We start from the raw sequence: 18965 nt of genomic DNA on the forward strand, positions 1-18965 counted from the left end.
CATTGGTCATTTAGGTGTGTATTGCTTAATTTCCATATATTTGTGAGATTCCTAGGTTTCTTTCTGTTCCTAATTTCATTCCATTTTGGTCATAGAACATACTTGGTGTGATTTTGAAATCTTTCAAATTTATTGAGGCTAGTTTTATGGTATACCATATAATCTATCCTGAAAAATGTTCCATGTGCCATTGAGCTAGTATATGGTTTAGCTTCTTGCTCTTATTGAGCTACTAGCCTCCTCTTAATTGCTTAGAACCCAAATCTCCATTGTTTTTTGAGATTGCCTTTAGGCTTTAACTTTTCCACACTCTGTTAAATAAAGTCAATTCCTTTGGGAAAAGCTACAGAGCTTTGTGTCCTTACAGCCTGCCTCTCTCCCCAGCAAAATTTCCGTGCCAGTGCTCCAGAGCTAGTGGTGAGAACAGTGGCCCACTTCTTTTGGAGTGACACTCCTGCTTTACAAATTGAGTGCTGGGAAGGGATGGTAGCCTTTGATCTTCTTAGTTTGCCCCTCCCAGTGGGGAACCTCCACCCTAATAGTGAAGTGGGCCAAGGTTAATCAGGGCCTAGCATTCTCACCCTGCCTTTTCCTGGGGAGGAGGGGAACTCCAGGCCTGTCAGCTATTCTTGCCTGAACTAGCTTTTGCAACATGGAGCTGGAGAGGATGTATCTCCTTACCTCCCTCAGAGAGATACAGTGTCCCTAAACTGGGAACTAGCTGGGGAGATTGTGCTCTTGGTTGTACCCGCCTTGAATATTGCTTCTGCCATGCTGAGGTGGGGTGGAGGAGGGAGTAGATTTAGACTCAAATGCCACACTCCCTCACTGCTTTTACCAATACTTGGTAGATTTCCTGGAGTAAATGTTTCTCTACCTGCTGTATGTCCTTCAGACAATTTCCAATAATGTAAGTGGCTGGTTTTTAAAAAATAATTTTCAACATTTATGGTTGTTTTGCTGGGGGAGGTTCCATGGAGCCCCTCCTGCCCCCATTCTGTAAGTTGCAGTCAGGTTCTGTCTAAGCCTCTCTTTTAACCAAGGTGGAGATTTGTGTATTCAAAAATGTGTAGAGCATTGCTAAATACTCTGTGAAGATCTTGCATACTACCACTTACATCTCACATATGCCCTTTCATTCTCAAGGTAACTGCCTTACATAAATTCTGTATCAATCTTGCCTTAAAGTATTTCACTAACTTCCTAACTAGTCTGCCATCTTAACCTTCTTTCCTATCCAATCTATCTTCCTGCTACTGAAGTGAATCATCTGAAACTTCCTTGATTATTTACCTTGAATGACTCGCTACTGATGATGGCCTAAACTGCAAACTATATGGCATGGTACACAGGCCCTCGAATAGCTAGTCCCAACCTTCTAGTTTCACAGTTTGTCATTTTTCCAGATGCATGTTATACTCTAACCATAGAAGATATCCAGCCTTACCTTGATGGCCAGTACCTTTCAAATTTCCATGTTATATTCATGCTATTCCCTTCCCTTCTCTGATTTGTAAATTTCTACTTATTCCTCAAAGGCCTGATCAAATAATATCTACCTTATTCCAAGTACCTATCAAACTCTGCTGATTGAGCTGAAAATCAAATGTTAAGTCAGGAATCAATAAACATTTGTTGAATGAATGGCTATGTCTCCTATAAGCCTCTTTGATACATTTCTGCTTGCATTCTGGACTCAAAATGAAAAACTACAAGAGATATTCAGACATTGTTGCTTTGTAGACATAACTCCAGAATTGGTATTAAAGTATTATTAGAAATAGAGTTATAGTTGTCATTCTATTTAAATAAATTAAACCTAAAAATACATTTATTCAGGAAGAAACCTCCCCTACAACAGGAGGACATATCTGGGTAGCCAGTTCATACTTTTAAGAAAAGGCTATTCAGCTTCTCAGCTGTGTGTTCTAGAGGAAATAAAGGAAAGGTTTATCATCAAATATTTATTTCTATTAAAAAAGGAGAAGAAGAGTATTTTGAGGGAATTCCCACCCTGGATGCCGTTAGTACCAAGGATCTCAATAACCGGATTGGAAGATGAAGAAATTAAAATGTCAAAAATATGGTATTTTGAGAAGTACATTAGTTTAGGAAGCTCTGGCAAAGGTCCCATTACTTTTATAAACTAGGTATAATCGGATACATGGCCCTCCCCCAATTTAGGAAAAATAAAAGGAAATTAAGTTGTTTCTTACATTTCCCTTTCTCAGGTAAAGCATCCAAAATTAATAAATTGAGAACCATCTGAAAAGGATATAGTATTCAATAATTAAAAAATTTGGATTCTGATTCCTAAGTTAATTTTCTTAATATAATTTAGATGCCTATAGACAGATGCCTTGTTTATAATATATTCATAAAGAGTAGCATAAAGTAGGTGATTGAGTTATACTAACTGGCAGGCTTGTCAATGTACTGTAATGAGAACAAGCAATGAAACCTAGCCCTTCTTTGCCATCTCATGATATCTGAGAATTAATAAATAATAAAAAATACCTGTTTCATGAAGGTCTACTCCAGCCTTCCCGGTTCTCAATTTAAAAGAATATTAATTAGTACCCCAGACTCCATGCTCAGGGGCTCCCAGCACTTCTCTCCTTGTACTGACCTGAGGCAGTCATTTGGGCTAAGAAGAGCAGGTACACAGAGGTAGCATCCAACTGCAGGTGTCCCCATTGATCATCACCCACTACAGTGGCACAGGTTTTGGTGTTGTACTTTGCATGGAGGCTATCCTTAGTACTCTGACTATATTTGAAGGATTCTACTTTATCCACCTGAAAAGAACAAAAACATTAAAAGAAGGATATACTGAAAAATCAACCCATATGCCACACTTCTGTAATACTCTAACATACATTATTGCAATGTGAAGATACACTATCTTCAGGCAATTGTGAATATTTAAAATACTCGTTACCTGTTTTTCCCTGCACTAATATAACTGGAAAGTCTGTTATTGTTGTTTTTCAATTTAGGTGATTTAATCAGAAAATAATACCAAATAGTCAAAAACAGCTCTTTCCTATTCATTGCCTCTTGTTTACTCTTCATATGGTTGCTTTGCCACACTGCACACTGTAGATATAAACTGAGATTCAGAGTGCTTGAGTGAGAACAGCTTAGTAAGAGGTAACTGAATGTGAAAAGATACATTTGTTCCTGAAACTGAGGTAGAAATTTCGAAGTAAATTAGAATAAGAGGATATATTTTGAAGGAGTAATGAAAAGAGCTGCTGAGAGACACATAGAGTGAGGGAGTAAAGGTATGACAGTCTGAAAGGAAAATATCTTGGGCCCCTTCAAGCTAAGAATTGCTCAGGGAAAATCTGCCTCCCATTCTATTCAAAGTCATCCCTCTGCTCACAGAGACAGATGCATATTCTGATTGCCTCCTTTGGAAAGACTTAACCAAAAACTCAAGAGAATGCAACCATCTGTCTCTCACCAACCTGTGACCTGGAAGCCCCCAGTTGTGGGGCGTTGCTTTGAGTTGTCTCAGCTTTTCTGAACTAATGTACTTCTTACATATATTGATTGATGTCTCATGTCTCTCAAAAATGTATAAAACCAAGCTGTGCCCCAACTATCTTGGGCACAGGTCCTCAGGACCTCCTGAAGCTGTGTCACGGGCGCATCTTCAACTTTGGCAAAATAAACTTGCTAAATTAACTGAGACCTGTCTCAGATTTTCAGGGTTCACATTTTGGTAACCTCAAGGTGGGGTGGATTCTGAGTGGAGATGCCCCTGACCTTTGACAAATCTCCTGTTGGTGCTTGGTACCAGCATGAGCTAACTTGATGGCTCAAACCAACAGGAAAATTTGCTGAGGCCTGAGAGCACCCCCTCAACAGAATCCCTGATCTCTCAAAATTTGGTTGAGATCTAAAGCTTATTTTGCTGTTACAACTCCTCTTTTTTTGGAGTTTTACTTGCTTCCAACACAAGGAAAGCAAGTTTTCCTGCCTCCATGTCGATGCAAGGCAGGTAACTCCTTTATGGAGTTTGAACACGCTTCTAACGGGGAAGATGAGTTTTGTTTTTGTTTTTCCTGTTTCTAGGACCGTAGAGAGCAGTCTACAGCCTGAGACCCATCATTATGTAAGAAACTGGTTTGGGATTCTGTCTTGAAAATTCTTTTTAAATGACTGAAGTTAGCATTAACAACCAGCTGGTGTTAAATTCTGCTTACACTTAGAGTGCTCAGAAATCATAGAATTTGTGTGATGATTGTTAGTTTAGCAGCATTTTGTCCTAGCTGAAATACAGTAATAAGATTTTAAAATATTTTTTTTAAAAGAGCTCAAAGGTTAAAAGTCGGCTTAATTAAAAGGTTAACATCCAAGATGTGTGTGTATATGTGTGCATGTGGGCATGTTTGTATTTAAAAGGCCTTCATGTTTTGAGGTTGTTTTTTCTTTGAGAAAAAAAAACAAGGTCTCCTAAGACCTTGTCTTTTTTTTGAGCAAAAGTTTTTTTTTTTTCTTCTCAGTTGACTGAATTCTGTTTTCACCTGATTTTTTGACTAAAATAGTTATCGCAACAGAGGCTACACTTGGGTTTTTAAGGAAGACACTCAGAAATGTCTCCGTTTAAAAAAATTTTGGCCGGGTGCGGTGGCTCACGCCTGTAATACCAGCACTTTGGGAGACCGAGGCGGGTGGATCACGAGGTCAGGAGATCGAGACCATCCTGGCTAACACGGCAAAACCCTGTCTCTACTAAAAATACAAAAACTTAGCCGGGCATGGTGGCGGGTGCCTGTAGTCCCAGCTACTCGGGAGGCTGAGGCAGGAGAATGGTGTGAACCTGGGAGGTGGAGGTTACAATGAGCCGAGACTGCGCCACTGCACTCCAGCCTGGGTGACAGAGCGAGACTCTGTCTCAAAAAAAAAAAAAATTTTTTTAAGTGCACTGTAAAAGCATCTCCCTGTAGTTCTGCACCACCAGACCTTTCTCTCTGTACATTATGATGTAAATTTTGCTATTTGATTTCACCTGAACTGTTTCCTTCAATGTGCAAATTTAAAGCTGTTTAGCTGACAACTGTGTAGGGTTGTGAAACAGGTTATCAAGAATATGAAAATCTAAGAAAAAAAAAAGAGGGGGTCTTTATAAATCCATTGGCATGCCTAATGTGTCCTTATATGTATTTATGTGTTGTGTACACACTGTTTCACTACTAAACATATATAAGAGATCTAATTAATTGGCTTAAAGAAAAATAAAAGCATTTAAATCAGATACTAAAAAAGAATTGTCAAATGCTTTTTGAAGTTTATGTAACTTAAGTAAAATCTGTAATAAATAAGCTAGTTTTAAAATTATTTGGTAAAGTAATATTAGAAATGTCTTAAGATTTGCCAGTATACATTCTTTTGTTTTACATTTATGAATCAAGCAATTTCATACTTATCCCTGCCAAATACTATCAGGTGTCAAAATTTGGCATAGGGGTTACAAACTATAAGCCCAGCCCAAAACAGAACGATTCTTTGCTTGTGTAATTTTTAATAAATAAGACATTGATATGGGCTTAATGAAAATAGCTGCATCTTGAATTTAGTAATATCACCGTAACTTCGAATCCTGTGGCTTTAGGCAGTATGCACAGACAATAAGGAGGTTTGTTTTGGGAAAGGACTGTTATTCTCTTTGTTTCAAAGCTAATCTATAAGCTAAATTCCTCCCAAAGTTAGTTTGGCCTATGCCCAGGAGTGAACAAGGACGGCTTGGGGCTAAGAGCAAGATGGAGTCAGTTAGGTCAAATCTTTTTTCACTGTCTCAGTCATAATTTTCAATGGCAGTTTCATAACTTTAAATCACGACTATCACAGTTTTCATAAATAATCAGGGTAAAACAATTAAAATAATTAAGTAAATGTAATAGGATAAGTACTTGCAGAAAAACTGGTCATAATTTAGGATATAAAGTTATATTAAATAATAGATATTTAATTATTTGGGTATTTTCCAATAAATATATATTTTAGGAAAACATTCTTGCTAAAAAATAAAAGGTGAACAAGTTTTGTCTAATTCAAAGCTTATTTAAAGGTTATGTATAAAACAAGGTAAAAACAACCAGGAAACAAAAGGAGATGTAAAGAAAGTTATAAGAATAAAGAGGCCAGGCGCAGTGGCTCATGCCTGTAATCCCAGCACTCTGGGAGGCCGAGGCAGGTGGATCAGGGGGTCAAGAGATCGAGACCATCCTGGCCAACATGGTGAAACCCTATCTCTACTAAAAATACAAAAAAAAATTAGCTGGGTGTGGTGGCGTGCGCCTGTAGTCCCAGCTACTCAGGAGGCTGAGGCAGGAGAATTGCTTGAACCCAGGAGGTGGAGGTTGCAGTGAGCCGAGATCGCGCCACTGCACTCTAGCCTGGCCACAGAGCAAGACTCCATCTCAAAAAAAAAAAAAAAGAGGGATGTTCAGGACAAACCAGAAAGTCCAAATATTATTATTAAGTTTTGGTTTTGCTTAGGAAAAAAACTGAGATTAACAAAAAAAAAATTTTTTAAACTAAGGTTATTACATCCATGTATCTTCCTATATGGGCTTTTAAAGTCCTTGTGACATTGAGTTAGAGGGCTTTAACTCCTGGGTCTAAAAAGGACATCAAGTCCTGCTAAATCTTAAACACTAACAGCAATTAAAGCCTCATCTTCAGGCCCCATGGAAGATGCCAATCAAAATAAACTGCATTCCTGAAATACAGGGCAAAAAACAATTAAAGCTATTTGATTCCTCATGAGCCAGGGACTATCGTGGAAGAAGACAGTGCACAGATTGTAAAGGCCAATTTTTAAAGGTAAAATAACTTCAGTTTCTCTATAAATTAATCATTAGTATGAAAGGCACACTGATGCAAAACCAGTATATGGACCCCTGTGTCAGATTAACAGGTTTTTCTTAAAGCATTAACCAACTCCTCCAACTCCTTAATAAAGGTTATAAAAGCCTTATGGAAGTTATATTTTATAATCAAGGTTAAACTTTATAGATTGTTTACAAAATTTTGAAAAACAAATGTAATTGGCTTCATGCTGTTTTTATTAGGGCTTCTTGTTTAGAAAATTAAGTCTCTTCTCTCAAAGAATTAAGGTTTTCACTTTTTTTGAAGTCCTTGAATTATCACTTTGGTTAAACAATGACCTGTAATATTCTTTTGTAATATCAAGCGTTTCAAACTTTTATATTTGACAAATTTTCCAAAATCAAATTATAAATTATGTCTTTTTCTAACCTAATTAATCCTTTAAGACATTAGGTTCCCTGAAGTCCAAAAATGTCATAATTTGGCTTATTTGGTATAAAAATTATACAGGAAGCACTGTCAAATATGAAATGTTGTTTGGTTTTCTTTGGGCTGTATTTGTATAAATATGTTATTGGTATGTGTTCCAAAATTATGAGAAACTCCTGAAATTCTGATATAACTTAGTGTACATTATCAGTAATATTCCTAATTGTTATTTTAAAATTATTGTGTGCCACAGAGGTAACAAATTTCTTTGTCAATTGTGTCTTTTGATTATGGCTGCCTTAAAACTTTTTTTTCATCCATGGACAATTGTTGTCTTGTTTTGGTCCTTTTTAGAAGATGGTTTTATAATCAGCTATAAAATTCCAATAGGTGCTCTTAAATGCAGGTTTCTGATAACTTTTGAAGATTGTGACATCAGAATAGAGGAAAAATTTCCAGGACTCATGGAGAACTAAAATGTTCATGAATATCAAGCACAACAAGAAATAACTGCATGGACTGAACTAATTTTTTGGACTTTTTGCTTAAAATGTTTGCTGATCCTTTGTTTTGTTTTTCAGATACTTAAAACTTTTCTTTTGAGCTACTGACAGCTTTTAACAATTTAGTATACTGCCATAAACAAGATTTGGAGCATATTTATTTCTCTCTACCTGATTTTCTCTAGAATTTGGAAACTATTTGTGAGTATTCTTAACTTATGGCAATACAGTTATTTGCGTAAGTGCAATAAGAATCTGTTTTCATTTGTAACAGGACACAGTTGGAGAAACTGGTAATTTTACCAAGGCTTTGACTGGAGTGGTGTGCTTTCCTTTAAAGAATCAAACTTGACTTGTGAAGCCAATAAAGCCCTTGGAAAAACTGGCCTCATATTTCATGTACACAGACCACATATAGGGTTTCTGACCCTTGGTAAGTAAAGAATGTCACTTTCCGACAGGCACAGAAGCCTCAGGTTTATCTTGGAACCTCAAGAGGAGGAGAAATTCAAACAACTCATAGATATTTGATGGCATAAATTCATGGCTGGGCTCGGCTTTCAAGAAGTCTTAACTAATGGCTGGGTGTGGTGGCTCACGCCTATAATCACAGCATTTTGGGAGGCTGAGGCAGGTGGATCATGAGGTCAGGAGTTCGAGACCAGCCTGGCCAACATGGTGAAACACCGTCCCTACTAAGAATACAAAAATTAGCTGGGCACAGTGGTGGGCACCTGTAATCCCAGCTCCTCGGGAGGCTGAGGCAGGAGAATCACTTGAACCCAGGAGGCGGAGGTTGCAGTGAGCTGAGATCGTGCCACTGCACTCTAGCCTGGGTGACAGAGCAAGACTCCATCTCAAGAAAAAAATCTTATCTGAGATTCCTCCTATGGAACAAAATTCCATCAAAGCCCATTTAAAAGCCTATGTAAAAAATAATTATTCTTGCTGCACTGTATACAAATAATTAGGCCAAGTATAATAAGCAAACCAGTCCTACCATGATTTGTCTTTAGTAAAAGGGGAAACCGGAGAGAGAAAAAATTATATTTCAAAACGATAGGACACCCATTGTTAGATTCTAGTCTTGCCTAATTTTTGTTTCAATTTTTATTAGTTTCTACAGTTTGGATGGAATTCTAATTTTTTTTGGCTACAAGTCTTCAAAATAATGTTTTCAACTTTTTCCTTCCTTTTTTTCCCCCATTTTTCCTAATTTGGAGTCCCTGAAAACTCAGCTGTGCTTTCTTAAAACCCTGGGAACTGAAGCCAGACAACTCAAACTTCAGAAAAAAATAACAGTAATTGGCCAGCACGGTGGGTTATGCCTGTAATCCCAGCACTTTGGGAGGCCGAGGCTAGTGGATCACTTGAGGTCAGGAGTTTGAGACCAGCCTGGCCAACATGGTGAAACCCCATATCTACTAAAAACATACAAAAATTAGCTGAGTGTGGTGGCGCACATCTGTAATCCCAGCTACTCAGGAGGCTAAGGCAGGAGGATCACTTGAACCCGGGAGGTGGAGGTTGCAGTGAGCCGAGATCACACCACTGCACTCCAGCCTGGGTGACAGAAAGAGGCTTCATCTCAAAAAACAACAGTAACCTATTTACATTCATAAGCCACTTTCATACCTGCCTAATAATGTATGGACTTCAGAGTAATAGGGCCTATACTGATTTTTCCAGGATTGTTCTTTTGTTTGTTATTGTTTTTTCTCCCTTACCTCCCCCCATTTTCTCTTCACAGGATATGAGACTTCACAACCTGCTAAAAATGAGCTTTTGGGACCTACCCATCTAGAAATAAACTGTCCTACTCATGAGAGATCAGGCGAAACCTGAGATCAGAGATTCATTTTCTTGTAAAATGCTTTCTCCAAAAGATTTGAAAAAACAAAGGTGGGGGGATGTGAAAGGAAAATAACTTGGGCCCCTACAAGCTGGGAACTGCTCAGGGAAAATCCGCCTCCCATTCTATTCAAAGTCATCCCTCTGATCACAGAGATAGATGCATATTCTGATTGCCTCCTTTGGAAAGACTTATCAGAAACTCAAGAGAATGCAACCATCTGTCTCTTACCTACCTGTGACCTGGAAGCCCATAGTGGAGGGAGGCCTTGCTTTCAGTTGTCTCACCCTTTCTGGATGGAACTAATATAATATACTTCTTACATATATTGATTGATGTCTCATGTCTCCCTAAAATGTATAAAACCAAGTTGTGCCCCAATCACCCTGGGCACATGTCTTCAGGACCTCCTGAGGCTGTGTCATGGGTGGGTCCTCAACCTTGGCAAAATAAACTTTCTAAATTAACTGAGATCTGTCTCAGATTTCCTGGGTTCAAAACAGAAAGCTAAAACTAGAAGTCAGAAGGGAAATATTGTGCAAAGGACAACTGAAAGACTTAGTTCCTGAAATTTAAATTTGATAATTAATGCCTCTGATGTATGACAGTAACCGTTATACCTTAAATTTGGTTCCTGAAATTAGTGACCTTAAACCTATTTGGTAAGGTAGAAAGTTCAAATATTGGCCAGGCAAGGTGGCTCATGCCTATAATCCTGGCATTTTAGGAGGCCAAGGTGAAAGGATCGCTTGAGCCCAGGAGTTTGAGACCAGCCTGGGCAACATAGTGAGATTCCATCCCTACAAAAAAAAATTTTTAATTAGCAAGGCATGGTGGTGCACACCTGTAGTCCCAGTGATGCGGGAGGCTGAGGTGGGGGGATCACTTGAGCCCAGAGGCCAAGGCTGCAGTGAGTGAGCTATGATCATATCACTGCACTCCAGCCTGAGCGACAAAGTGAGACCCCTATCTAAAAAGAAAAAAACGAAAGTGCAAATATCTAAAATACAAAATAAAGTAGCAAAGACTTTCTATCTGTCATATATTTCTATGTACTACTTTCTATCTACTATATATTTCCTTCTACTATAGACTTCTGTGCCTGTAGGCAGTCACTTTAGCAATCCGGGCCTCAATTTCTTCTTCTAATAAAACACAATCTTGATCTTCAGAAAAGACAGGTAAGATTCAGTGTGGGCAAAATGCTTTAAGATCTCCTAGGATAAAACAATTTTTTAAAGTAAAAACACTCTTGTATGCAAAAATATCACAAACAAGCCTCAAAAATAAATGATAGACTGCTAAAAAATTCACAATGCATATGACAAAGGACTAATGTCTATAATGTACAATAACTTTTCAACAGGCAGGAAAGAGAACCTAGATGATAGGCAAAGGACTTAGCAGACAATTCATCCATGAGGAAATGCAAATTTTCAATCTACACATAAAAGGATGCTCAACTTCACTGGAGGTCAGGAAAATGCAAATTACTGCAAGGAGATGCAAATTCAAGGTTTCTTATCTCCAATCTTAAAATCTGAAACACTTTGAAAAGGCTTTTCCCCTAAATTTTGCATTAAAATTCATTTGTTAGCAACACCAGATTCAAATTAAGTCTTTATTTATTCTACTTAGTATGAAATTGCATGTTTCCCTACAGAGATATTAATGTTTCTGATTATAGAGTGCTGTTCTAGACCCGCAGAAGGCATAAGGTAATATATGGTGTATATATACCATACACCATATAATTAAAGGTTGGCAGGAGTATGCACTGTACTGCCTTTTTAAAATCTGAAAAACTTTAAATTCTAAAGTTGATGGTCCCAAGGGTTTCAAATGAGGGTTTTGTGTATGTGCATGTGTGTGTGTGTGTGTGTGTGTGTGCATTTTGTTTACTTGTTTTTGAGACTGGGTTTCAGGCTGGAGTGCAGTGGCACCATCTTGGCTCACTGCAGCCTTGACCTCCCAGGCTCAAGTGATCCTCCCACTTCACCCCCGCTAACCCCAAGTAGCTGGGACTACAGGAACACACAACCATGCGCGGCTAATTTTTATATTTTTTGTAGAGACAACGCTTCGCATGTTGCCCAGGCTGGTCTCGAACTTATGGACTCAAGCAATCCATCCGCCTTGGCCTCCCAGAATGCCGGGATTACAGGCATGAGCCACCAGTGCCTGGTCAAATGAGGGTTTTTAAACCTGTATCATCTTTTCACCCTACATACACAATTGCATGTACAGTAATGATGAAACACATTGAAAATCATTTGTAGAGGGTCAAAAAAGACTGGAAAGAAACATTCCAGTGGTAATTACATTGTGAGATTATGGGTGACATTATCCCTCTCCAATTTTCAAAATTTTCTAAAATTAGTGTGTACTATTTGTGAAACTGAAAGAAAATATAAGCTATAAACATTCCCTAAAGGGTAGAGATACTATTACAATGTGCTTTTATTAGAGAGGAGGGTGTTATCAATACCATACCTGTCTGATCATGCAGTGCAGTAGTCCTCTCATCAGCTTCACTACACTCTGCAGAAATAAATGGAAACAAGACAGTTATAAACATCCCTAGATACAGGAACACTTACTCAGCAACTGCAGATGGTACATGACCTTTTGAGAACAAGTAACCCTATCCTGTGTTCCTATTTACATGACATTTACTTTATTGGTACACAGAAGAGCAGATTACAGCTAAAAGTGGAATCAAAAGCTACACTTTATGATTCCTTCAAGTCAAAAAAATCATCCAAGCTTCAACTGGTTTATGTAAAAATAAGCCAACTATCCTATTAGAGGACATTCCACCTGGAGAAAGGGGCAAGTCAGCTCAAAAATCCTAAGGCTCTGAGGATATTCTAAAATACATCCTATGGCCTAGAAAGACTTCACTACAACATTGCTTTCATTTTTTCTAAGCTAGCCAAGACTTATCTTCAAGAGTCCACAGAAATATTTATCTGGACATGTCCCCTAAAGAATAAAGTGAATTTTAATAAAGAATAAGTATAAAGGGGATCTGTTCATTTGACTCAATCCGTTTTCCTTGAAAGAAAGTCACAAATTCTTAAGTTTCAAGTCATCACTATTTCTCTCACTGGGGCTTGATAATTTAAAGTAGTTTGTTTTCCAATCATAACATCTCAAAATTCTGATCACCAACTATATACTACATGACACTAAAGGGCCCATCAATCGTGGCATGGGTAGAAATGTGTTTTGGAAGAACATAGCACTGAACAGTTTCTCTATTTCTCCAAAAAGCTTTCTGTTTCACAGTCCAAAAGAAATCCAACCAGGTTACTCCAGGGTATGCTGGCTCAGAGGTAACTTCAGGACACCTCTGAAAACTAATCTACTTGGAAGCCACATGATTCTGTTATTTCTTCAAAACATATTCAAATGGGACTACAAGCAATAGTCATGATAAGGATAAGTACCTATTAAGTTCCAACTCTTTATGAAGCCTTTTATTGAGGGAAAAATAAGAATAAAAATGGTTTCTGTGGGAGAGTCCCCTTTCTTAAGTCATTTCTGTCTATAAATGGTCCCCTCCCCTTACAGATCAAAAGAAGAAATTTTAAAAAGAGAGAAAGAATAGGCAGTGCATGATCTTGTCACATTTTAAAGCCTGAAACATTTATTATAAAGCAAGGAAACTTACTGTAACCCCTACAAGAAGACATCTATATGACTTTGATGCTAATGAAAGAGTCCATCTCTTTAATATACCTGTTATGGAAAGTATTTAACACAACCTCTTCTGTGGGGAAACTTTATTCAATTCTGATACATGTCACCACATACTCAAAGGTTTCTACCATATTCTGTCTTTTCTAAAAGTCAATGAATTAGAATGGGAAGCAGAGGGAGGGGCTTGAATAGTCTTGTCTTTATATCAATGGCCTAAAGGAACTCATTTTAAAAAAACATATTAAGGGCCTCTAGTTGACCAATATAGAACTCAGCATTTATACTATTCTGTAAGAATCCTGGGCTCATGTCATTGGCTTCTTCACTATTTTACTGCCTTAGTCATCTTTTCTCTTGCAAACCCATCAACTCCCTTTACCCTCTAGCCCCACTACTCCCATCTAAATTTTCTTTAAACAGCAAATCTGGGGAATCAAGGACTCAGTGGAGGATCTCTATTAGTGGCCATTGTCAGCCATTTCTATCCTCAAGTTCTAATTTCCAAGGCAAGATAAAATTAGTAGGAAGTATCGGGAGGTAGGAATGATGGGAGGTATCTGTACTTTGTGTTCCCCAAACTAACTGTTTTCTGATCCAGGTGTGCTAGATGGCATTAATTATACATGTACATTCATACATCAGGGCTTCTACCCCATACCAAGTGACTCTCCCTCTTGCCTATTCTTTTTGACGACATAAATCAATATATATCTGTGAACTGACTTTATAAGAATATATAACTACACAACCATATCTGTGTACCTCTTTCTCTCTACCCCCAAGTATATGTGCAATCAGATATTTATTGAACCTCTATCAGGTTTTGTAGAACATAAAGAAAAGGGAAATGGGACAGATATGTTTTAAAAACTAACTACAGCATAGTCTACCCAGCATTTCCTAATTATCCTTTAAAACCCAACTCCTCTCTGAAGTCTTCCTTGCCTCGTCCCAAAGAAGTTTAGACATTCCCACCTCTGTGTGTTCCCACAGAGCTTAGTAGTTATCTCAAATATATAAATCAGTACCTATAGTACCTATCTTAATGTACTGTAACTACTTGCTTATACATCTGTCTCCCCCATCAGACAATGAACTCCCTGAGAAAAAGGGGCAGAGGCCAGGTTCAGAAAAAGACCTTCAAGTCAATGGACGAAGGAAGTTGAATTAAAAAACAAACTCATGTCTGCAAGTAACTCTCAAATAGCTTATCAAAAAATCGTGTGTGTGTGTGTGTGTGTGTGTGTGTGTGTGTGTGTGTGTAGGGGTGGGTACGCAAATATGACAAAGTGTTAACAACTAGCGAATTTAGATAGAGTATATGCAAATATGTTTATTTTACTATTCTTGCAACTTTCCTGTAAGTTTGAAATTTTCCATAAAAAAAAGTTGAGGGTTACATATAAACATTTTGTACCATTTTCTTTTTAACATCTATTATAGGGCCTGGCACATGATGATTACACAGTCTTTTAAATTTAAAAAAATGAAGATGTTGAATGGCACAGACGGTAAGTGATCTAGAAGTTCCAAGAAAGGAGTCCTGAGAAAGAAGTGATCACTGTACAAGTGAGTGGTCTGTGAGGAAGGACAGGGACCACAGAAAAAGTGGGATTGGTGCCAGGCTTTCAAAGGATATTAGTTTAGATTGAAAGGGAATAGGCAGGTAGAAGAAGAAGCCTATAAAAATTTTTGCAGGTGGCAATGTCTATGGCTCCCACGGAGGCAAAAATTCAAACAATACTGATTCCGAAGTCATAAGACCCAGGTTGCATTCATGGTACCATCAAATTCCAGCTTCATCTCTGGGCCTCAGTCCCTTCACTTGGAAATTGAGGATAATACTTGATTCACAGGGTATTGTGAGAATAAAATACTGGTAATTATGGGGAAGTGTGTTGTACAATGGAAAGTATTTATACAAATGTTAGGTATTTTTATTAAGGGATTAGAGGAGTAATAAAGACATCAGCCTGGCTGGAACTGGGGGTATAATGGAGGGCACCAGCGTGATATAATATTGAAAAAAATAAGCTAGGACCAACCCATAGAGGGCCTTGTCTATCAATCCAAAATGTTTCGACTTTACTTGTGGAGAAATGAGGGCCACAGAAAGATTGTCGAGGATGGAAATAACATAATTTAAATGTGGTTTTCACAGAAGTGTTAGGAAATAAGGGCTTAGACTAAGGTTGAGGCAGAAGGGAAGAGAAAAGAGGGGATAGATTCAAGAGAAATTATATGAATCAACAGACTGGTGTGCATGCATCAAAAGGTAAGAGGGAGAAGTCAAAAATCATTCTAAGGTTAAGTAGCATACTTCAAGCACTGTTTTATAGAGTGCTAGTCTAAGAGATTCTGGAAAGGCTATAAAATTCACTCCCATCTTAGACAAAAAATGCACATTAGTACATCAAAGGCTCTGAGAAATTATGGAGTAAAGACACATGCTCTTTAACATAGTCCCAAACTTAGTTGGCCTAGTATTCCACAGAACATACTATGGGAAATACTCCAAGTAATATTGCCTGGGTGGTTGGTAGAATGGAGACAGTAATAACAGAAAGAGATTGTTGATGAGTTTCCATTGTTTTGTAGTTTGTTTTTAGTTGGAAAGGTGGGGTTTCAGACACATTGAGTTTGAGGAGCCACAGTATATGCAGATGAAACTGATGAGGTGACAAATGAAAACCTAGGTTTAAAATTGAAGTGAGGTCAGAGATGAAGACTCAGAAGTCATTCTCATAAAGGTAATAGTTAAAGTCATGAGAAAAAATGAATGACCACACAAAAAGAACAAAACTTAGCCCAAAGAACTGGAGTGAGGCCCAGAGATGAAGCTGAAATTTGATGGTACCATGAATGCAAAGAGATATCCCTATTTGTGTGCCTATATTTCTATGGGTATGAGACTGTATCTATATACCTTAGAGAAAGACATTTGTAAAAACATACATGTGCATAATTCTACTCTCAATCTAGGATGCAGTAGTTGCCTAAACCCTTGTCCTCTTTTCTTCCAGAATTCTCTTCAATTCTCTGACATTATTTCTCAGAAAGAAACCAAGGTAAGAATTGGAAGGAAGGGTAGAAATAATTAACAATCAATGTTTTGGGAAAATCCACACAGTAATAGAAAGTTGCAGTAGGTGGGAATTTAATCTATGAATTTATTGGATTTAATCTATGCTCATATTTTGCCATAACTAGTCATTCTTCACACTGGCTATACATTAAAATCACCCGGGTAGTTTTTTAAAAATATTGATGCTACTGAGCTCCACTTCCAGAGATTCATATTTAAATTGTTCTAAGCTGTGGTGTACTAAGGGTATTTCTTAAAAGATTCCTGGCCGGGTATGGTGGCTCACACCTGTAATCCCAGCACTTTGGGAGGCTGAGGTGGGTGAATCATTTGAGATCAGGAGTTCCAGACCAACCTGGCCAACATGGTGAAACCCCATCTCTACTAAAAATACAAAAAAATTAGCCGGGTGTGGTGGTGCACGCCTGTGATCCCAGCTACTGTGAGGCTGAGGCAGGAGAATCGCTTGAACCTGGGAGATGGAGATTGCAGTGAGCCGAGATCGCACCACCGCACTCCAACCTGGGCAATAGAGCAAGACTTAGTCTCAAAAAAAAAAAAAAAAAAAAAGCTTCTCAAAGTACAGTCAGAGTTTGGAACCACTCATCTAGATCAGGGACAAATCTAGCCCATTGCTATTTTTATGAATTAAGTTTTATTCAAACATAACTATACTCATTCTTTATATACAGGGGACCCCTGAACAACATAAGTTTGAACTGTGCAGGTCCACTTATATGTGGCTTTTTTCCAACCAAACACGGATCAAAAATACAGGATTCAGGGATGAGAAACCCATGTATATGGAAGGCTGACTTTTCTTATAGATGGGTTCCACAGAGCTGACTGCAGAATTTGAGTATGCAGAGATTTGGTTATAAGCAGCCTGTACTGGAATCCATCCTGCACATATACTGAGGGATGACTGCATTGTCTCTGGCTGCATTTGCACCACAATCACAGAGCTGAGTAGTTAGATAGAGACCACATGTGACCTACAACCCTAATGACAAAAAAAGATATGATTTTCTGGTCCTTGATTAACACTGAATCAGGTTTGAGAAAAAAATTGAGACCTAATAATAAAAACCTGTTGCAATTCATAATGAAAGTTCATATAAATTTAAAAATTCCCACAAAATCTTTTCTTTTTGAAAGATGTTTCCCATTGCTATAATGTTTTGAAACATTCCTAATTACTATTAAGGTGGTATGAAAGGTATTTTTTGGCTATGTGAAAAATTATTTAATGGAATATTAAAATTTTAGAATGGGCAATTCAATGTTTCCCTACTATTCCCCCTTCCTCTGTTAAATTCTTTATAACTGGGCCAAATAAGAAAAAGTGTTAACATTACAGGGAGATAACAGATTTCTTCCAATAGAATTGAAAAAATTGGTCAAATTGTACCAGATATGAAATTCCAATTCTACTGATATTAATTTCTAGTAAAAATAGCAACAAACAAAACACTGAGCTCAAACTAGAAAACGTTGAGTAGGATGTAGGATTTGGGGGAGGGGAGTGGGCAGGATTACAGGTGAATTTTTTTAAACACTCCTCTATATTTTCCAAATTTCTACAATGGTATTTTTATAAAAGTCATAAAAGGCTGGGCGCGGTGGCTCACGCCTGTAATCCTAGCGCTTTGGGAGGCCGAGGCGGGCAGATCACAAGGTCAGGAGATTGAGATCATCCTGGCTAACATGGTGAAACCCCGTCTCTACTAAAAATACAAAAAATTAGCCAGGCGTGGTGGCACGCGCATGTAGTCCCAGCTACTCGGGAGGCTGAGGCAGGAGAATCGCTTGAACACAGGAGGTGGAGGTTGCAGTGAGCTGAGATCGTGCCACTGCACTCCAGCCTGGGGACAGAGTGAGACTCCGTCTCAACAACAACAAAAAAAGTCATAAAAATAGTGATCTGTACTACCTAGTGTGGAGTAAAAACTTGAATAATTTTTTTTTTTTTTGGTGGACCTATGTATCTCTCAATAATGGCTTGAATGAACAACAAATGCCTGCTGTTGCTAAGGACAACACAGTGCAACCCCACATTATATTGATACTCGTAAAATAACCAAATATCAATATTCTGATTTATTGAAGACTGGAGCTCAGATTGCCTAAGTCTTGAAGAGACCACTGGAGAAAATGGCTGGTATAGAGAGAATTTTTCCCACTAATGGAAATGAATGCACATCCATCTTATAACTGACAACAGAGTACTTCAACTCCCACCATAGCCCAGAATATTGTTTTCTTAATATTATTTTCTTGGTCGTTGAAGAGGATGCAGCTACCTTTGCGTCTCAACAGTTCTATAAAGGATGCTGGTTTACTGAGGGGAAGTGCCTTAAAAGTTGGCTTAAAGGCATCTGCTGACTCCGACCTCATTTTGCCCAGGAGTTGGGGGAGGGAGGAAGCAACAGGCTCTGAAACAGTGGCCACAGCTATAAAAATCAACAAATAAAGTCTTTACTGTGTCTAGTCCAGAAGGTTTGCTGATTCATGTCATTTACCCTCATACAAACACCACAATTTTTAA

General features: G+C 38.1%; 1 protein-coding gene across 2 annotated transcripts in view; it reads right to left on the reverse strand.

Moving 5' to 3' along the window:
- The window catches only part of PHKA1 (phosphorylase kinase regulatory subunit alpha 1), a 130791-nt gene that overhangs the window by 109912 nt on the left and 1914 nt on the right, over window positions 1–18965 (reverse strand). For both annotated transcript variants that reach the window (XM_003805252.6, XM_003805251.6), the window contains exons 3-4: window positions 12121–12168; window positions 2630–2798 (exon numbers count right to left, since the gene is read on the reverse strand). In XM_003805252.6, coding sequence (XP_003805300.3) covers window positions 2630–2798; window positions 12121–12168 — 217 coding nt within the window. The remainder of the gene's footprint in view (window positions 1–2629; window positions 2799–12120; window positions 12169–18965) is intronic.

Source organism: Pan paniscus, chromosome X, assembly GCF_029289425.2.
Source record: "Pan paniscus chromosome X, NHGRI_mPanPan1-v2.0_pri, whole genome shotgun sequence".
NCBI classification, from domain to species: Eukaryota; Metazoa; Chordata; class Mammalia; order Primates; family Hominidae; genus Pan; species Pan paniscus.